This window comes from Kryptolebias marmoratus, linkage group LG24 (genome assembly GCF_001649575.2).
Source record: "Kryptolebias marmoratus isolate JLee-2015 linkage group LG24, ASM164957v2, whole genome shotgun sequence".
Taxonomy (NCBI): Eukaryota; Metazoa; Chordata; class Actinopteri; order Cyprinodontiformes; family Rivulidae; genus Kryptolebias; species Kryptolebias marmoratus.
In genome coordinates, this window is record NC_051453.1 from 15881911 (window position 1) to 15897365 (window position 15455).

The 15455-nt window shown below is 41.2% G+C and overlaps 2 protein-coding genes across 3 annotated transcripts in view; both read left to right on the top strand.

Moving 5' to 3' along the window:
* The window catches only part of ddr2a (discoidin domain receptor tyrosine kinase 2a), a 31115-nt gene extending 20355 nt beyond the window's left edge, over window positions 1-10760 (top strand). The window contains exons 3-17 of the mRNA XM_017407412.2: window positions 1168-1270; window positions 1778-2012; window positions 2124-2271; window positions 4196-4298; window positions 4749-4932; window positions 5021-5261; window positions 5381-5440; window positions 6374-6534; window positions 6681-6891; window positions 7000-7232; window positions 7322-7449; window positions 7556-7753; window positions 8373-8607; window positions 8679-8828; window positions 8910-10760. Coding sequence (XP_017262901.1) covers window positions 1168-1270; window positions 1778-2012; window positions 2124-2271; window positions 4196-4298; window positions 4749-4932; window positions 5021-5261; window positions 5381-5440; window positions 6374-6534; window positions 6681-6891; window positions 7000-7232; window positions 7322-7449; window positions 7556-7753; window positions 8373-8607; window positions 8679-8828; window positions 8910-9041 — 2522 coding nt within the window. The 3' untranslated portion in view covers window positions 9042-10760. The remainder of the gene's footprint in view (window positions 1-1167; window positions 1271-1777; window positions 2013-2123; window positions 2272-4195; window positions 4299-4748; window positions 4933-5020; window positions 5262-5380; window positions 5441-6373; window positions 6535-6680; window positions 6892-6999; window positions 7233-7321; window positions 7450-7555; window positions 7754-8372; window positions 8608-8678; window positions 8829-8909) is intronic.
* Window positions 10761-10898: 138 nt separating this feature from the next.
* hsd17b7 (hydroxysteroid (17-beta) dehydrogenase 7) lies at window positions 10899-14514 on the top strand. 2 transcript variants are annotated; one of them, XM_037974293.1, is made up of 9 exons: window positions 10899-11049; window positions 11172-11378; window positions 11462-11554; window positions 11653-11791; window positions 12886-13080; window positions 13337-13450; window positions 13546-13602; window positions 13680-13778; window positions 13883-14514. In XM_037974293.1, exons 1-9 carry the CDS (start codon window positions 11015-11017, stop codon window positions 14012-14014), a joined length of 1071 nt encoding a protein of 356 aa, XP_037830221.1. In that variant the 5' UTR covers window positions 10899-11014; the 3' UTR covers window positions 14015-14514. The 2 variants fall into 2 exon arrangements, with proteins under 2 accessions (XP_037830221.1, XP_017262902.1); XM_017407413.3 differs by having other exon boundaries at window positions 11677-11791.
* The last annotated feature ends 941 nt before the right edge of the window (window positions 14515-15455 follow it).

A 15455-nucleotide genomic window follows, 5' to 3' on the forward strand; every position in this document is an offset into this window, starting at 1 on the left:
GGGGTGTCAGAAGAGAGATGAGAGAGACCACACAGAGGTTCAGAAAAGAGAGAGGGTGAGGGGGTGGAGTGGCATGCAGGAAACAGTGGTCAAATTGCTTCTATTGGCCACACAGTGGTCCACCACAATGATGTACCAGCCACCTTCTGTCTGTCTGCACACACACACACACACACGCACACACACACACACACACACAGCAGTACCCCTCCCCAGAGCTACCCAACCTGTCTTTCAGGCTTTTTGAGCAAATCTGGGGGGATGAAGCAGATCTATTGCAGCTGAACCTAAGAGCACCTGGTGAATGTTTGAGCTAAGTTTCAAATTTTCTCCCCAACCCACAGCCGGGGTGTGACAGAGCCGGAGGAGATGTGTTTTAGAGCGTGGAAAGTGTACAGACAAGAGTGAAAGACTCCTAGAATCAAAGTCAAGCTTATTGATTTTTGAAGGCTCACTTATTTGTCACTTAAAGGTAGTGAAGTTATTAATGACAAGGTATTTTATTTCGTGACTGCATAATGAGCCAACATGTTCTCTTATAAATATGCACTTTTAACCAGAATTGAACAGATTCATGGAAAATTCCAGCAAATATATTGAATCATCTGGCCTTCTGCTTTATCGCTTTGGCTCATTGTCTCATATCAGCCTTTTCTGGATGAGCGCACTGCTGCCAAAAGTAAGGCATGGGCACACTGTGAGAATGAGTGAATAATTGAGCTTGGCGATAAGGACATTTTACTGTGACGTTAGGGATATTTCGTTGGAACTACTGTATAACTGAGAGGTGATGACCAGACTTCTTTGGAAATCCTTACAGATTTTAATTTTTGTTGATCAATTAAAGACAATGTGCATCTAAACATCAAAGAGATGTTTTTCTGATTGAGTCAAAAAGTGTAATTGTGCTATTCTCCAAACTCTATACTCAAAAAGTCATTTTAATGTAAGTTACAGGAGAATTACAGCATTTGAAAATGCAGGTTAACAAAAGCCTTCTCAATACCACTTGAAAAAAGTCAAATTAAAATGCTGTAGTGATTTTATTTGAGACTCCTTTTTCTTTTTAAACTCACTTTCCTGACTGTTTTAGAAATCCAACAGTCTGTCTGCTTATCTGCTCCACACACACACACAACCTTTTGTTAACCTATTCTTGTGTCTCAGGTGTGTGTCGGTACGCTCTGGGGATGTCGAGCGGGCAGATACCGGATGAGGACATCTCTGCGTCGAGCCAGTGGTCTGAATCCACAGCTGCCAGATACGGCAGGTACCTCTAACAGTTGAAAAAGTCACACTCACCTTTTATAGGACGTTTACCGTGATAATAAGTGCGTGTGGGAGTGGTTTATCCTGCTGGGCCTGTTTATTTGAAGTAAACCACAAACATGTGTACTATAGTTCTACATGCAGCCACACAATTACAGGAGGATGTGTGTGTCTGTGTGTGTGATGTAGAACCTGGGTGGCCCTCACTAAGTATCAGAATAATGATCTAATACACTTTCCCCACCCGACCTGGTTGTAATTTCAGTCCTTCTCCCCCTCTCCTTTGACAGCCCCTTACCAAAAATTACCACTTTCAGGATTTACAGCGCAGCCTTTCACCGAGATGTTTTCATGACAGCTTTAAGAGCTAAAATCCTCCACTTTTCCTTTCAGTTTTTCTCTTCTCTTCTCTTTCTGATTTTTCTTTCCTACTGTAAACATCCAGCCACTTTACATGAATCCTTTCCCTCTTCCTCTCTCTTAACTTATGTGCCTCCCCTCCCTTAAGGCTGGACTGTGAGGAGGGGGATGGCGCCTGGTGTCATGGTGAGATCATGGTGGAACCAGACTACCTGAAGGAGTTCCTCCAGATTGACCTGCATTCGCTCCACTTTATTACCCTTGTGGGCACCCAGGGTCGTCATGCCGGGGGAATAGGCAACGAGTTTGCCCAGATGTACAAGATCAAGTACAGCCGCGATGGCAGTCGCTGGATCTCGTGGAGGAATGGGCAGGGAAAACAGGTAGCAAGACCTTCTAGCCAATGTCTAGTAAAATTAAACTGCTTTTAAAGGACTTAAAGGCCAGTCTTTGCTCTTACATTTTGAAGCATGATGCATTTGTCTTATTTGCAGGTAATTGAGGGGAACAGGAACACCTACGACGTTGCTCTCAGGGACCTGCAGCCGCCCATCATTGCTCGCTTGGTTCGCTTCATGCCTGTCATCGACCACTCCATGAATGTCTGCATGAGAGTGGAGCTCTACGGCTGCGAATGGCTGGGTAAGTTATGGTTCAGGAGAGAAAAATGAAGGGAGACTGACAGGGAAGGGGCTGACGGCACCAACCCTAACCTTTGAGCTCATAAAGATAACAGGAATCAACTGATTTACAATTAACTTTATTTCACAAACAAGGTGTGGTTTAAACTCCAACGTACATGACGAGTGTATTACAGGAAACATATCGCTTTATTTTTTGAGGAACTATACAGTATTGTTAACACCTCTGTGACCAGCCACCCATTTAGACTGTTTAGAATTGAATAAATAACATATGGAGAAAAAAAATTAATTATTAAATTATAAGCTGCATTATCAGGTGACGGAATCCAAAGATTTTTTTGTGCTTTTAGTGCAAAATAAGTAAACAGTTTTTTGCATGAAAAGACTCCAGATCCACGAATAGACACAGATGGAAACATTAATATGGCAAAACTGTTTGTCAGAAAGACCGCTGTTTGTTTGAGCAATGCTGTTTAGATAAAGTGGATGTATAAAGGCTTTTGAAATACTTTGGACTTGGACAGACTGAAGTCTTTTTTTTAAAAAAAAAAGGGGACAATAAAGTAAAGAAAAAAGAGAATGACATATTTTTATAATCATCTTGGTGTCTAATGAAAATTGATGAGTGTAGTTTCAATCTTTTTTGTTAGTCCTTCATACCGTCTTTAATCCTGTTTCTTTTTTTTAGCACTGGCCTTACCGTTTTGACAAATTAAACTTTATAAACAGTTTCACAAGTGTTTAAACTTTTGCTCCTCTTTTTTGCTCCACAATATAACACAAATGCTCTGCATATTCGTTTATCTGTTTTTTTGTCAATTACAAAAGAGATAATTTAACACACCACACGCACAACTCACAGAGCCAGTCAAGGTTTTATGGGGACTTTAAGCAGAATTTGATTAGAGCCCATCATCCATTACCAAACTCAGCATTACTAATATTTTGCATGACAGTTTTTGAATCTGATATAACCATCATTCTGATTGGCTAATGAAGAAGATAGCCAAATTAACCAGGAGTTGATGAAAAAGTGTCCATGATTAAAACAATTAAAACACATTTTTTATTGCCAGAGGAACTCAGTAGACACCTTCAAAGCAAAGTTTAAATTAGGTAAACAAAGAATAGAAAAATATTTGAATGTTGTCTATGATTGCATTCTCCCTTGTTCTTCATCATTTCTCTTCAAATCATTTACTTTCGCAACCTGACCTTTTTTCTGTGATCAAAACAGTTTTAAAATATATTTTGCTTTTATTTCTACACCTAAATTAAAAGTACCAAGCAGAAAAATGATTGATTAACTGGTAAAGCTTATTAACTCTTGGTGTTGGGGTCCCTTGCAGCTTTTTATATGGTTTAAGGCCTAAACATGATTTTCTGTGTCCATGTGTATAAGCCAGTAGATGTGCAGGAGCTTATATGTTCATATTGTTTTTTAATCAGATGCATCACAGTGTTGGACTCGGGTTCACAGTTTCACACTCCATCAGGAGGCAACAATGTGCTGGTTTGTCACTGTCTTCGAAAAAAAAAAAAATGAATAGAAAGAAAACAAGACAGAAAAAATTTGGCACATTTTTGTGTCCTTGCAGTCTCTGAGTAATTGTTCAAATATGGATGACAGAAAAACCGTTCTCCTTGTTGTTTTAATTTTTTTCTTGTGGTTTGACTTGTTGTCTTCTTTGTTGTGTGTTTGGTGCCATCTTTTGAGGGTTTTTTTGTCCTTCATGCATTGTTGGCATAACTGAATAAAAAGGGGGCTGTGAATTGGCCCTCATTATAGCTTAAATTGACTTTAGCAACATTTTGTTTAGTTTTAAACAAACTTTATGTTAACTTTATTATTTTCTGCCTATGTGCAGGAAATACCATCAAAGTCCCGTTGATGAACTTGAACCATTTCTATTTGTTCACAGATGGTCTTGTTTCATACAACGCTCCCATCGGACAGCAGATGAACCTGCCTGCTTACCCCGTTTATCTCAACGACTCTGTCTACGACGGAGCTATTATTCACAGGTGTGTGAGTGTTTTAGGTTTTCTTCCTTCCTAAAGCGTCTCTCATCGTTGCTTTTTCTTCTTCACGGTGTTGTTGCCCTGTCACCATGGTAAAAACAAAAAAGCAGACCGTGGTGGTGAGTGGGTCATGCTGTTTAATGGGAATGACTGAGTAACCAGTCTTACAAAGATTCGAAACCAGAATGAACTAACCGGGGGATTTGTTATGTTTGGACTGGAAGTCACGGTGAATAATGGCTTCCATGACACAGAGACACGTCTCTTTTCTGTCAAGGAAACTTTGCAGGAAGAAAAGAATATGACCCATGTGAGAATCTCACGGCCAAAAGCCACAAAGAGGAAAATTGTTGGCAAATGCTGCCGCCTTGTGTTGAGTGGCTGTAAAATGTAGCATTTGAACAGAAATGATCCAACTCTTTGCTTTTTTGTTTTTGTTTGTTTGTTTCTCAGTATGACAGAAGGCTTGGGACAGCTGACTGATGGAGTGTGCGGTGAAGACGATTTCACTCTAAGCCACGTCCACAATGGGTGGCCGGGGTATGACTATGTGGGCTGGAACAATGAGAGCTTCCCCAGAGGATTTGTTGAAATCATGTTTGAGTTTGACCGTACACGAAACTTTACCTCCATGAAGGTGAGTTTACCGAGAAAGCGAGATGATCCCCCTCATCCCCACCCCTTGCTACCTCTAATTGACATTGACACTATCCACATGCGCACAGGTCCACTGCAACAACATGTACTCCCAGCACGTCAAGGTCTTCAGACAGGTGGTCTGTTACTTCGGCTCTGATTCCGGCTGGGAAGACACGCCGCTCTCCTTCAGCCCCGTGGAGGATGAGAAGAACCCAAGCGCTCGTTTTGTCACCGTCAACCTGGCCAGTCACATGGCCAGTGCCATCAAGTGCCAGTTCTACTTTGCTGATGCCTGGATGCTGTTCAGCGAGATCACCTTCCAGTCAGGTACACACTGAACAGCTGGCTGCACATTACTGTAAGCTGTGTAACAGTAAAGTAAATATTTACATATAGTGTTATATCTAGGGCTTGATCAGACCGGTTCTTATTCTGGTTTATTTTAGGTACAGCCATGTACAACACAACACTGGTTCCACCCAGAACTGTAGTTCCAGCAAACACAGGTGAGCGATCGCGTTGAAACCATTGTGTGCCTGCACTGAATCATTTCAGTACTGGCACTTTCTGACATCAAAATAGCATACAATTTGGAAACAAACACACAAACAACAGCAACAACAAAAAAAACTCACACACATTAAACATTTAAAAATGGGCTTTGTAAGGTTACAAACTGCATCAAAATGCCTGTTGACCTGTCCCACAACAAAATACAAGCTTTGTCACTAAAGTAGCAAAGGAACAACTTTTACATTGAATCAAATAGTTCATATCTGCTATGAACAGTTAATATCTTACCTGTTGTAGACTGCTCTTTGAGGAACAGAGCTTATTCTGACTGGACTGATGAGCTAACAGCTGGTCCAATCACAGCCAAACAACTCCAGTCTAAAAAATATCCACAGCCATTCATGCAAACACTGTTTAGTAAACCATTACTTCACTATTAATTTTAAATATTAGGGTTTTTTTTACCTGCTGGAATGGCTACAACTAGCTGCTGCTCTTTGTTTTTGTAAATAACAGTGTAATGAGAAACTGATGGTGATAGAAAGGTTTATACAACAGTGTTTGCATGAACCACTAAGAAATTTGTGAGATTGAAGTTATTTTTGGATAACAGCAGTTCACTTTGGTCTTAGTTAGCTCTTTACTCTGGTCTGAATTGAACTATTGAGCCAAACTGAGGTCTTTCAAAAACAACAAGTAAGATATTTGATGTTCATATCCCCACTTCAAAATCTGCACTTTACTGAAGCGCAGATTAAAGCTAATAAGGAGTTTTTATGTAACAGAGGGTTGGATGCCATATAAACTATCTACACACATTTTCCAATAAGTGAAACCATTTAAATGGTTCAAAAATTGTATTTTAATCAGAAATCCCGGTTCCCACGTGTATGTAAAGTGAACAGTCTCTTCAATATCTTCAAAAGGTGTCTCACCTCGTCCCTTCCCAGAAGACGACCCCACACTTAAGGTGGATGACAGCAACACTCGGATTCTGATTGGCTGCTTAGTGGCCATCATCTTCATCCTTGTGGCCATCATTGTCATCATCCTGTGGAGGCAGGTGTGGCAGAAGATGATGGAGAAGGTGGGCTCATCCCTAAGTTTTCTCTCAGCTTTATATTTCAGTCAATCGATATTCTGCTTTTATATAATTTGTGCGTTTGCATTGAAGTTTTTTTCTCTGGGACTTTGTCAAATTTTTTCTTTCACCTCTCTTGTTCTTTATTTTAGGCTTCTCGCCGGATGCTGGATGATGAACTAACTGTTAGTTTGTCAATACAGAGCGACACACTTGTATATAGCCACAACCGGTCAGGTACAACCATCGAGCAGGAGTCTAATGCTGCCTATGAGCACATCTTCCCACTTGGTCCAGACTACCAGGAGCCATCACGCCTCATATGTAAGCTGCCAGAGTTTGCACAGAGCTTAGAAGAGCCCAGTAAGTAAGCCCGCACACACACCTGCTTACATACACAGATCTATTTTACAGAAAATGTACTCGGTGTTCTGTAATTGTATGGTTATAGTGTCTCATGTTGTGTTTCAGCTTCAACCAGCACAGCAGCTTCCAAATCCAACACTACGAGCGGGGTCCAAGATGGCGTCCCTCACTATGCAGAAGCAGACATTGTCAACTTGCAGGGCGTCACTGGAAGCAACACGTATGCGATCCCTGCTGTAACTATGGACCTGCTGTCTGGGAAGGACGTTGCTGTGGAGGAGTTCCCACGAAAACTGCTCATATTTAAAGAGAAGCTGGGAGAGGGCCAGTTTGGAGAGGTGTGTGTGTCCTTCTTCTCTGCTGCTGTTTTTAGCTTTAGAGCAAGTAAAAGCACAAGTTGGAGCTCGTACTTTCCCCTCTCCTATAGGTGCACCTGTGTGAAGCAGAGGGAATGCAGGCGTTCATAAATGAAGAGTATTCGTTCGACGTTCCCGAGGACCAGCCGGTTCTGGTGGCTGTGAAGATGCTCCGCTCCGACGCCAACAAGAATGCAAGGTGAGTTGCGTTGTGACCAGAGCTGAAAACAAACATTACAGAGAAAGCAGAAAACTAGTTTAACACGCAGCCTAAGCTTTCGTTTAACTGATTTCTTTGTTTGCAGGAATGACTTCCTTAAAGAGATAAAGATAATGTCACGTTTGAAGGACCCCAACATCATTCGTCTGCTAGCCGTGTGCATCTACAGCGACCCTCTCTGTATGATCACAGAGTACATGGAAAATGGAGATCTCAACCAGTTTCTGTCCCGTCATGAACTGGAGGGACAACTTGCTCTGCTCAGCAACGCACCTACTGTCAGGTCAGTGATTACCTTTTTGACTGTGTCTGTGTAGGTTTGTCTGTTAGCAAAATATCTCATGAACCACTGGACAGATTTTAATGAAACTCAGAAAGTAAACACTGGATGTGCATCTACAACTGATTAACCTTTAGAGTCACCTTAATTTAAGACGGTTGCCACAGCTAATCAGTCTCATCACACACAAAAATGGCTCTAACTCCGTCAGATTTACACACACTGAGCTAAAATTTGGCGTGGTAGTAGCTGACAGATACAGACTCCCAACACTTACTCTGAGCACTAACAGCTTGCACAGGATCTTGCAATATCACATCAATCAATCAATCAAATTTTATTTGTATAGCACATTTCAGCAGCAAGGCATTTCAAGGTGCTTTACATAATAAAAAAATAAAAAATAAAAAAATAAATAAAAACAGCATGTGACATGGGATTGTGCATAACATTATCTTCAAAATTTGACCAAAATGGCAAAACCCTTCATAAGATGATCTAAGTTTGCAACTCTGGCCCAAAAAGCAGAGGGCAATATGCATTCCTGCAAGGAATGCTAGGCCTATTATTATTATATTGTAATTGTCAAGCCATAATAATATCTGCCCCATCTCTTCTGCAGCTTCAGTAATCTGTGCTACATGGCCACTCAGATAGCCTCGGGAATGAAGTACCTCTCTTCTCTGAAGTTCGTACACCGGGACTTAGCCACACGCAACTGCTTGGTGGGTAAAAACTACACAATAAAGATAGCTGACTTTGGCATGAGCAGGAACTTGTACAGCGGCGACTACTACCGCATCCAGGGCCGGGCGGTGCTGCCTATACGCTGGATGTCGTGGGAGAGCATCCTGCTGGTGAGGACTGCATCTAAAAGTTCTCTGTATGTTTGTATTTCCAAATCTGCTCAGCGTCTTTTCTTGTGCAGGGTAAGTTCACCACAGCGAGTGACGTTTGGGCCTTTAGCGTGACTCTATGGGAAGTCCTAAACTTCTGCAAGGAGCAGCCCTACTCTCAGCTCACCGATGAGCAGGTGATAGAAAACACAGGGGAGTTTTTCAGGGACCAGAAACGACAGGTGAGCATGGACAGAGGCATTTCTTTACTTATGAGCACCATGGGTGTCCCAGATTTCAACTCTCTCCCCGTTGTCCTGCAGATCTACCTGCCTCAACCTGTTCTGTGCCCAGACTCGCTTTACCAGATCATGCTGAGCTGCTGGAGGAGGAACGCAAAGGAACGGCCCTCCTTCCAGGAAATACACAGAGCCCTTTTGGATTTACAGCTTTAAGCCAGAGCAACATTCAAAACATTTTTATTAATCTGCTCAGCTTTGGAGAAAAGTGGTTTGTGACAATTCAGGTTTAAGCTATCCAGATTCAGCAGGTGGAGAGGGTGAAGGCACCTGCTGGATTCAAGATACGATTTGGGGAAACCTGGACTGAACACGCAATGAAGAAGGACAACACTTTGGTTTCAGTTTGATTCCAATCAGCACAAGGAAACTTAATAAACAAAGACATACTATTAGACAAAATACTTCATTTTCCATGCAGAGACAGAGACGTGAACTGTGGTTGGGATGAGTGTTGAGACCAAATTTTTAATGTAGCAAGTGACATTTGGCACTTTTTATATCAGTTTTAGTTATCAGAAAGTTTGAAAGTCTTCGCTGAAGAACTTCCTTACGCTTTCTTTTGGGGGACTGCTTGAATGTAGAAGGAAAAGGTGCAGCAAACCATTAGTTACTGTTAGTTTTATTATATTATCAGTATTTCATCTCATTTTCAGGAAAAACTTTTCACATTTAGAGCAAAATAAACACAAGGAACTATTTGTTTATCATCTCCTGATCATTTCCCTACAGTGATTTGAAGATGAAGTGTAAATGTTTGTGTATTTTCTATAGATAAGTTTAAATCTCTAATACCATTTGTTGTATTGATATTTATGTTTACTCTGTTTAGTTATTGTTGATACAATTTGTGTAAGAATTTGCTTTTTAACTGAAGTGTCACATGCAATTTACTGCAGCAATTATTCCTGGTTACATTTTGGGTTTATGTTTTTTTTTTTTCTGCTGCAAACTATCTGAAGTAGGACACAAATTGTGTCCTAATGGCAATATTCTCCTGATCAAATTACTGAGATGTTGAACAGTTATTGTTTCGGCTGCTCCGTTCTTTAGGGGTTGCCACAGTGAACAAACTCGCACAAAAGATTTGGCAATTGATTTACGCCGGATGCCCTTCCTGCCGCAACCTGGGCTGGAACTAGCAGCCTCGGAATTACAAGACCGCGCACTGACCACCAAGCTACCGCAGCCCTTGAAATTATGAGATTATGAAGAGTGCTAGTCAGAAATTCAGGCTGTGTTTTGGTCGTTCGCTGTGTTGGTTCAACAGTATGTGTTAAGGACAGATGTCACTGTGTTGTTGGATGATTATAGTCCTTTTCTTTTGTCAAGAATGCTAATGAGATGCAACCTTTCACTCTAAATGATGGATTTAATTGGAACATCAGTATTACCGTGGCTAGTGCAGAGCATTTTCTTAAGAAAACGTATAAAAAATAAAGGCATTTCTTGAAGGTAAGACCATCAACTACTGGCTTTTATGCCAGAGTTTTATTATCTTGATCCATTTGATCCTCTTCTCTCAACAATCGAAAGCTGTTGTTGCTTCTGCGACATAAGATGATATCAGCTCTTGTTTGGAAATGATTTTAATCGGGACAAAAGTGTTGAAAAGAGTTGATTTTTTTTTTCCAATCTGAAAACTCCTTTCTAGGACATCTGTAATATTCTCATTGTAGCTACACACAATTTTAAGTAAAAATGTGTAGCTATGAAAATGTAAAAGCACCCTATCAAAGTCCTAGGTTGTTCATTTTTACAACATTGTACTCAGATGATTGTATTTCAGTGGGAAATGTTTATACAGCTTGTAAGTAAAAGTTAAGCTTTGATAGAATAAACACAAATAAAATGTAAACAGGTGACATATCTCAATTGGAGCTCTTGTTTTCATTTTTTGATGCTTGATAATTCAAATTAGAGTGTAATTTATTCAGTATGGGTGGGCTTTTTTAAACTAAGCCGACCAGTGTCAGGGTCCTATTGGCTGGAGTGCGGCGGCAGTGTCCAATCAGGAGTTGGAGGCAGGGCCTAACTATGATGCCACAGAAGTGGAAACCACTCCTGGAAGCAGACTCACAACCTGTTGGTCTTCTCTTTCAGTTGGAGAAGGTTTGAGCTTCAACAAGATGAAAAAGGTGGTTTTGGTGACTGGAGCAAATAGGTATGGTTTGATTTAACTTTTGGAAATGTCTAAGTTATTCTTGATTATTTAGTGTAATGGTGACTGGTCCATCCTATGAATGTTGAGGTATTTGGCAGAGCAGTGTGATGGTTTTCCTGCAGTGGCATCGGCCTGGCGCTGTGTGAGCGTCTCCTCTCAGACGACACCGAGGGTCTCCAGCTGTGTCTGGCCTGTAGGAACGTGCAGCGGACCGAGGACGCTCGCTCCGCCCTCCTTGCCTCTCACCCTGAAGCCCAGGTGGACCTGCTGCAGGTGGACACCAGCAGCATCTCCTCTGTCCTCAGGGCTGCACGAGATGTCAAACTCAGGTGATAGACCCAGCTGATATTCTTCATTTGTATGCAACAGCTTAGGCTGGTGCCTCAGTGTTAAACATTAGTTTCACCTTCAGGTACGACCGGCTGGACTGCCTCTACCTGAATGCAGGAATTATGCCAAACCCAGAGTTTGACATAAAGGCCTTTTTTAAAGGTCTGTTCTCCAGGTAAACTGCTGATTTTGTTCTTTCCCGACCTCGAACTTTGGAAAAATGATTCTCAATGTCAAACAAGTGCTTCCTCTATTATCGTTGGCTGAGCTCAGATTTCTGTGCTGCTATCACTGCAGCAAAGTTATCACCATGTTTGCCACTGCTGAGGGCATTCTGACCCAGAGGGATGCCGTCACCGCCGATGGCTTGCAAGAGGTTTTTGCCACCAACCTCTTTGGTCACTTCCTCTTAGTAAGTTTCTTACATTTTGACTTCTGAATCCTCTGCTATTTTTGGTTTGATTGCTGCAGGTTTGCCATAAAAGCCTGTAGTTTTCTGCAGGGAGAGTTGTTCTTGTCAGCTTTTGCGTTCTTGATGGGAAAAATAAGAGGTGATACACAATCTCTCTGTCACCTAGCAACTGTCCTCATTAAAAATTAAAAGTACTCTGTTACAGACACAAGGTCACCGCAGACCTTATTGTGCTCACTCTGCTTTTTCAGATGACTATAAACTGGTATTAAGTTGCCATGAGGGATTGAGGGATTTTTTTGGAAGTGAGGTATCTATGTAGCATGCATTGTAAACCCTTTTAAAGGATAGTTCAGTGGTTTATTATATAGTGGGTTTGTGTGGAGTACGTATGTGTAGTCAGTATCTTTCCTGCAGCTGACAGCTACTTGGAGCAGGGCCAATTCAAAAGTGAAATTACTCCATCTACAACAACTCAAACTCTATATAAAAGCCTGTCACAATTGTATGAAACGGTTGTTCACGTTGCATTTATTTACTCAACTGAGCGACATCTGTGTTGCACAAACAAAAACTGTTCACTGTACCCTGATGGAATGGCTGTGACAAAAAAAAAAGACTTTGAGACAATAAAAAAGATTACAATGAAAACAACTTGCATTTTTCTGGGGAGCTAAAAAGACAGAAGTATTAGACAGAATATACAGAAACTAAGCAACTTCTGGAAGACTCTGACTAGACGTTTAGCGGCCATGTTGCCCATCGTTAGCATAGCAACACAAATGTTTGAATGAGAAAACTGAAGCTTAAATGACTTTCTTATGCAAAAGTAACAAGGTGTAAAAATGCCTGATATTGAATCTGCTTAAAACACTTGAAAACCTTTGAGTTTGAGTTGTTTCAGAAGGTAGGAGTTTGCTCTCAAATGAGACTTGTAGCTGTTAGCTCGACTCCCCTATCAGACGTTCTTCCTGACTCGCCAAACTGAGATCACTTCGGTTAATATCTAGTACTACACACTATCCCATAAAAATAATAATAACAATGAAAACTATTCCCTAAATGCTGTGGTGACCGCCTGTGTTTTGACTCAGGTCAGGGAGCTGGAGCCGGTCCTGTGCCATCCAGGCCGGACCTCGCAGCTGGTTTGGACCTCATCTAGTAACGCTCATCGCTCAGCCTTTAAACTTGATGACATCCAGCATAAGAAGGGCAATCAGCCTTACAGCTCCTCGAAATATGCAACGGACCTGCTCAGCCTGGCTCTGAACAACCACTACAACAAACAGGTAAACTAGCAGGAAGGTATGTTTGAAATGTTTCTTCCTTATGTTTTGTTCTCATATTCATATCTAATTACTTTAATAGATTATCTGTTTGTATGACGCTTGAACTGAACTCATTCATATGTGGATTTTAGTTGTTAAAGTATCTTCACAGATACTTCCCATCTCTGAAGATTGATATTATTGACTGCATTTGATTTTAGGATCACTTGAATTTGGAACCGCATCACCTTTTGATGAAAGTGATCTCCAATTTTAGGGTTTGTACTCATCTGTCACTTGTCCTGGTTTTGTGATGACCAAATTGGCCTACGGCATCCTACCATCCTTCCCCGCCTTCCTCTGGACGATGCTGCTGCCTTTGTTTTGGCTCGTGAGTTCAGCTTCAAAGTTGCGTAAGAATTAAAAAAAAAAAGTTTGATTTTGTTCTCTTCTGTATCTAAACGTGCGCTTCCGTCACGCTGACAGATAAGAATATTCACCAACACCTTCACACTGTCGCCTTATAATGGATCTGAAGCTTTGGTAAGAAGAAATCTTATTTTCAAGCACAGTTCAGTCCAGATTCGTGTTCTGAATTCTGCCTTTCGTTTTCTTTGCAGTTTTGGCTTTTTAAGCAAAAGCCTGAGTCTCTGGACCCCTATGCCAAGTACCAGAGCTTAACATCGGGGCTTGGAAACAACTACACTCAACCTCGTAAGGTGTGGGCAGGATTTATATATTTTAACTCAAAGTTACACCATCTTTAAGTGGTCTGTAAAGCAGTTCATGCAGCAAGTCTTATGTCCTTTGTTCTTATTGGTAGATGGATATAAAATTGGAAGTATCCAAGTTATTTTATAAGAAGCTGCTTCAACTCGAAAGCGACGTGAGGAAAGAACTGACGGACAAAGAAAAGCAGAGCCACCACGGCGGACCTGCAGGATGTGAATCTTGATGCACATCTCACAGTGCGAGACAGAGGACATTTTATCCCAGACTCCAGTCGGACTGTTGGATCTGTCAAAATGCATCCCCTCCTTCTTGCACAACAGTTTGCATCTCTGAATTTACAGCCGGGTTTGATAATGTATGGATTTGATTTGATTTTCAAAGCTTGATTTGATCTTTCTGTACGCAGGCATGACGAGCCAACAGAGTTCATTTTCTGTTATAAGTACTGTACAATTAAAGGCCTAAGCATTCCTTGAATGAATGCATATCACCCGCCGCCTTTCAAGCCATCGTTTTAGATCATCTTGTGGTATGTTGAAAAATAACAGCGTTGTAGATGTTTTAGAAAAGCCTTGAATATAATGCTATGCACAATGCCATGCAATGATATGAGATGTCACGCTCAGCATATGTGTTGTGGATGATTCTCAGCCACTACCACACTAAATTTTAGCTTAATATTTGCAAAACTGACAAAGTTATAGCCATTTTTTGTGTTTACTAATGCCAATCAGCTGTAGTGGCCATCTTGAATTGACTCCAAAGGTTAATCAGTTGTAAATGTTCATCCAATGACTATCTTAAAGTTTTATTAAAATCTGTCCAGTGGTTCATAAGATGTTTTGCTAACAGACAGACAGAGCTGACTCCAAATAGTTAATGGCAAAACTTTAAACAAAGCTCTTTTGCAATCAGTTTACACTCAGCATATGTGTTGGGTATCAGTCTCAGCTACTACCACACCACATATTGTAGGTGAATATCAGTAAGACCGACTGAATTATAGCCATTTATGTGGTTTTTAAGTTCAGCTAGCAGCAGCAGCCATCTTGAATCGGGCTGACTCTATAGGTTAATTAGTCGGAGAGGTTCATCCTATGATTACTTCCTGAAAGTTTCGATAAAACTTCTCCATTGGTTCATGAGATATTTTGCTAACAGACGTATACATGAACACCCCTCCTTCGCCTTTCTGCGGTGGGGCGATGATAAATATGGGTAATACCAACTTCACACAATAATGGTCCTCTAACTCTGCAAATGGTTATTAATAGGTGGTAATAAATGCAAATACCGTTTGAGAATAAGGGCATCCTCTGCAGCGTTTAGGCGGTCCAGGAGGAACTTTCTGCCATCTGGTTTGTAATTCCCAAATCATCCCGACTAAAGGCAGTGCTGGCCGACAGTAGACTGTCGCTGTCGTCCCAGAAGTTCACGTAGGTGGTCTCCAATGACTTATATGAATAGACATGACACGCCGCTTTAAAGGCTTGGGCCGAGATGCGGCGAAAGCGGCGCCATCTTGCTACAGTATACTTAGAGGCGCAGGGCTATATAAACAATGCTGAGGACTAACGAAATAATTTTTTTTAGTGGGTAAGATGAGCCCAATAGTGCATGTACTTTATCATACAATGTCACAAATACTCAGTTATTGTAATTTA

Excerpts from the sequence above, each read along its gene's own strand:
- hsd17b7 (XM_037974293.1), top strand. The coding sequence starts at position 11,015 with ATGAAAAAGGTGGTTTTGGTGACTGGAGCAAATAG. Across the intron at positions 11,555-11,652 it reads TTTAAAGGTCTGTTCTCCAG|ATTTCTGTGCTGCTATCACT; the intron begins GTAAACTGCTGA and ends GGCTGAGCTCAG. Across the intron at positions 13,451-13,545 it reads TGCTGCCTTTGTTTTGGCTC|ATAAGAATATTCACCAACAC; the intron begins GTGAGTTCAGCT and ends TCACGCTGACAG.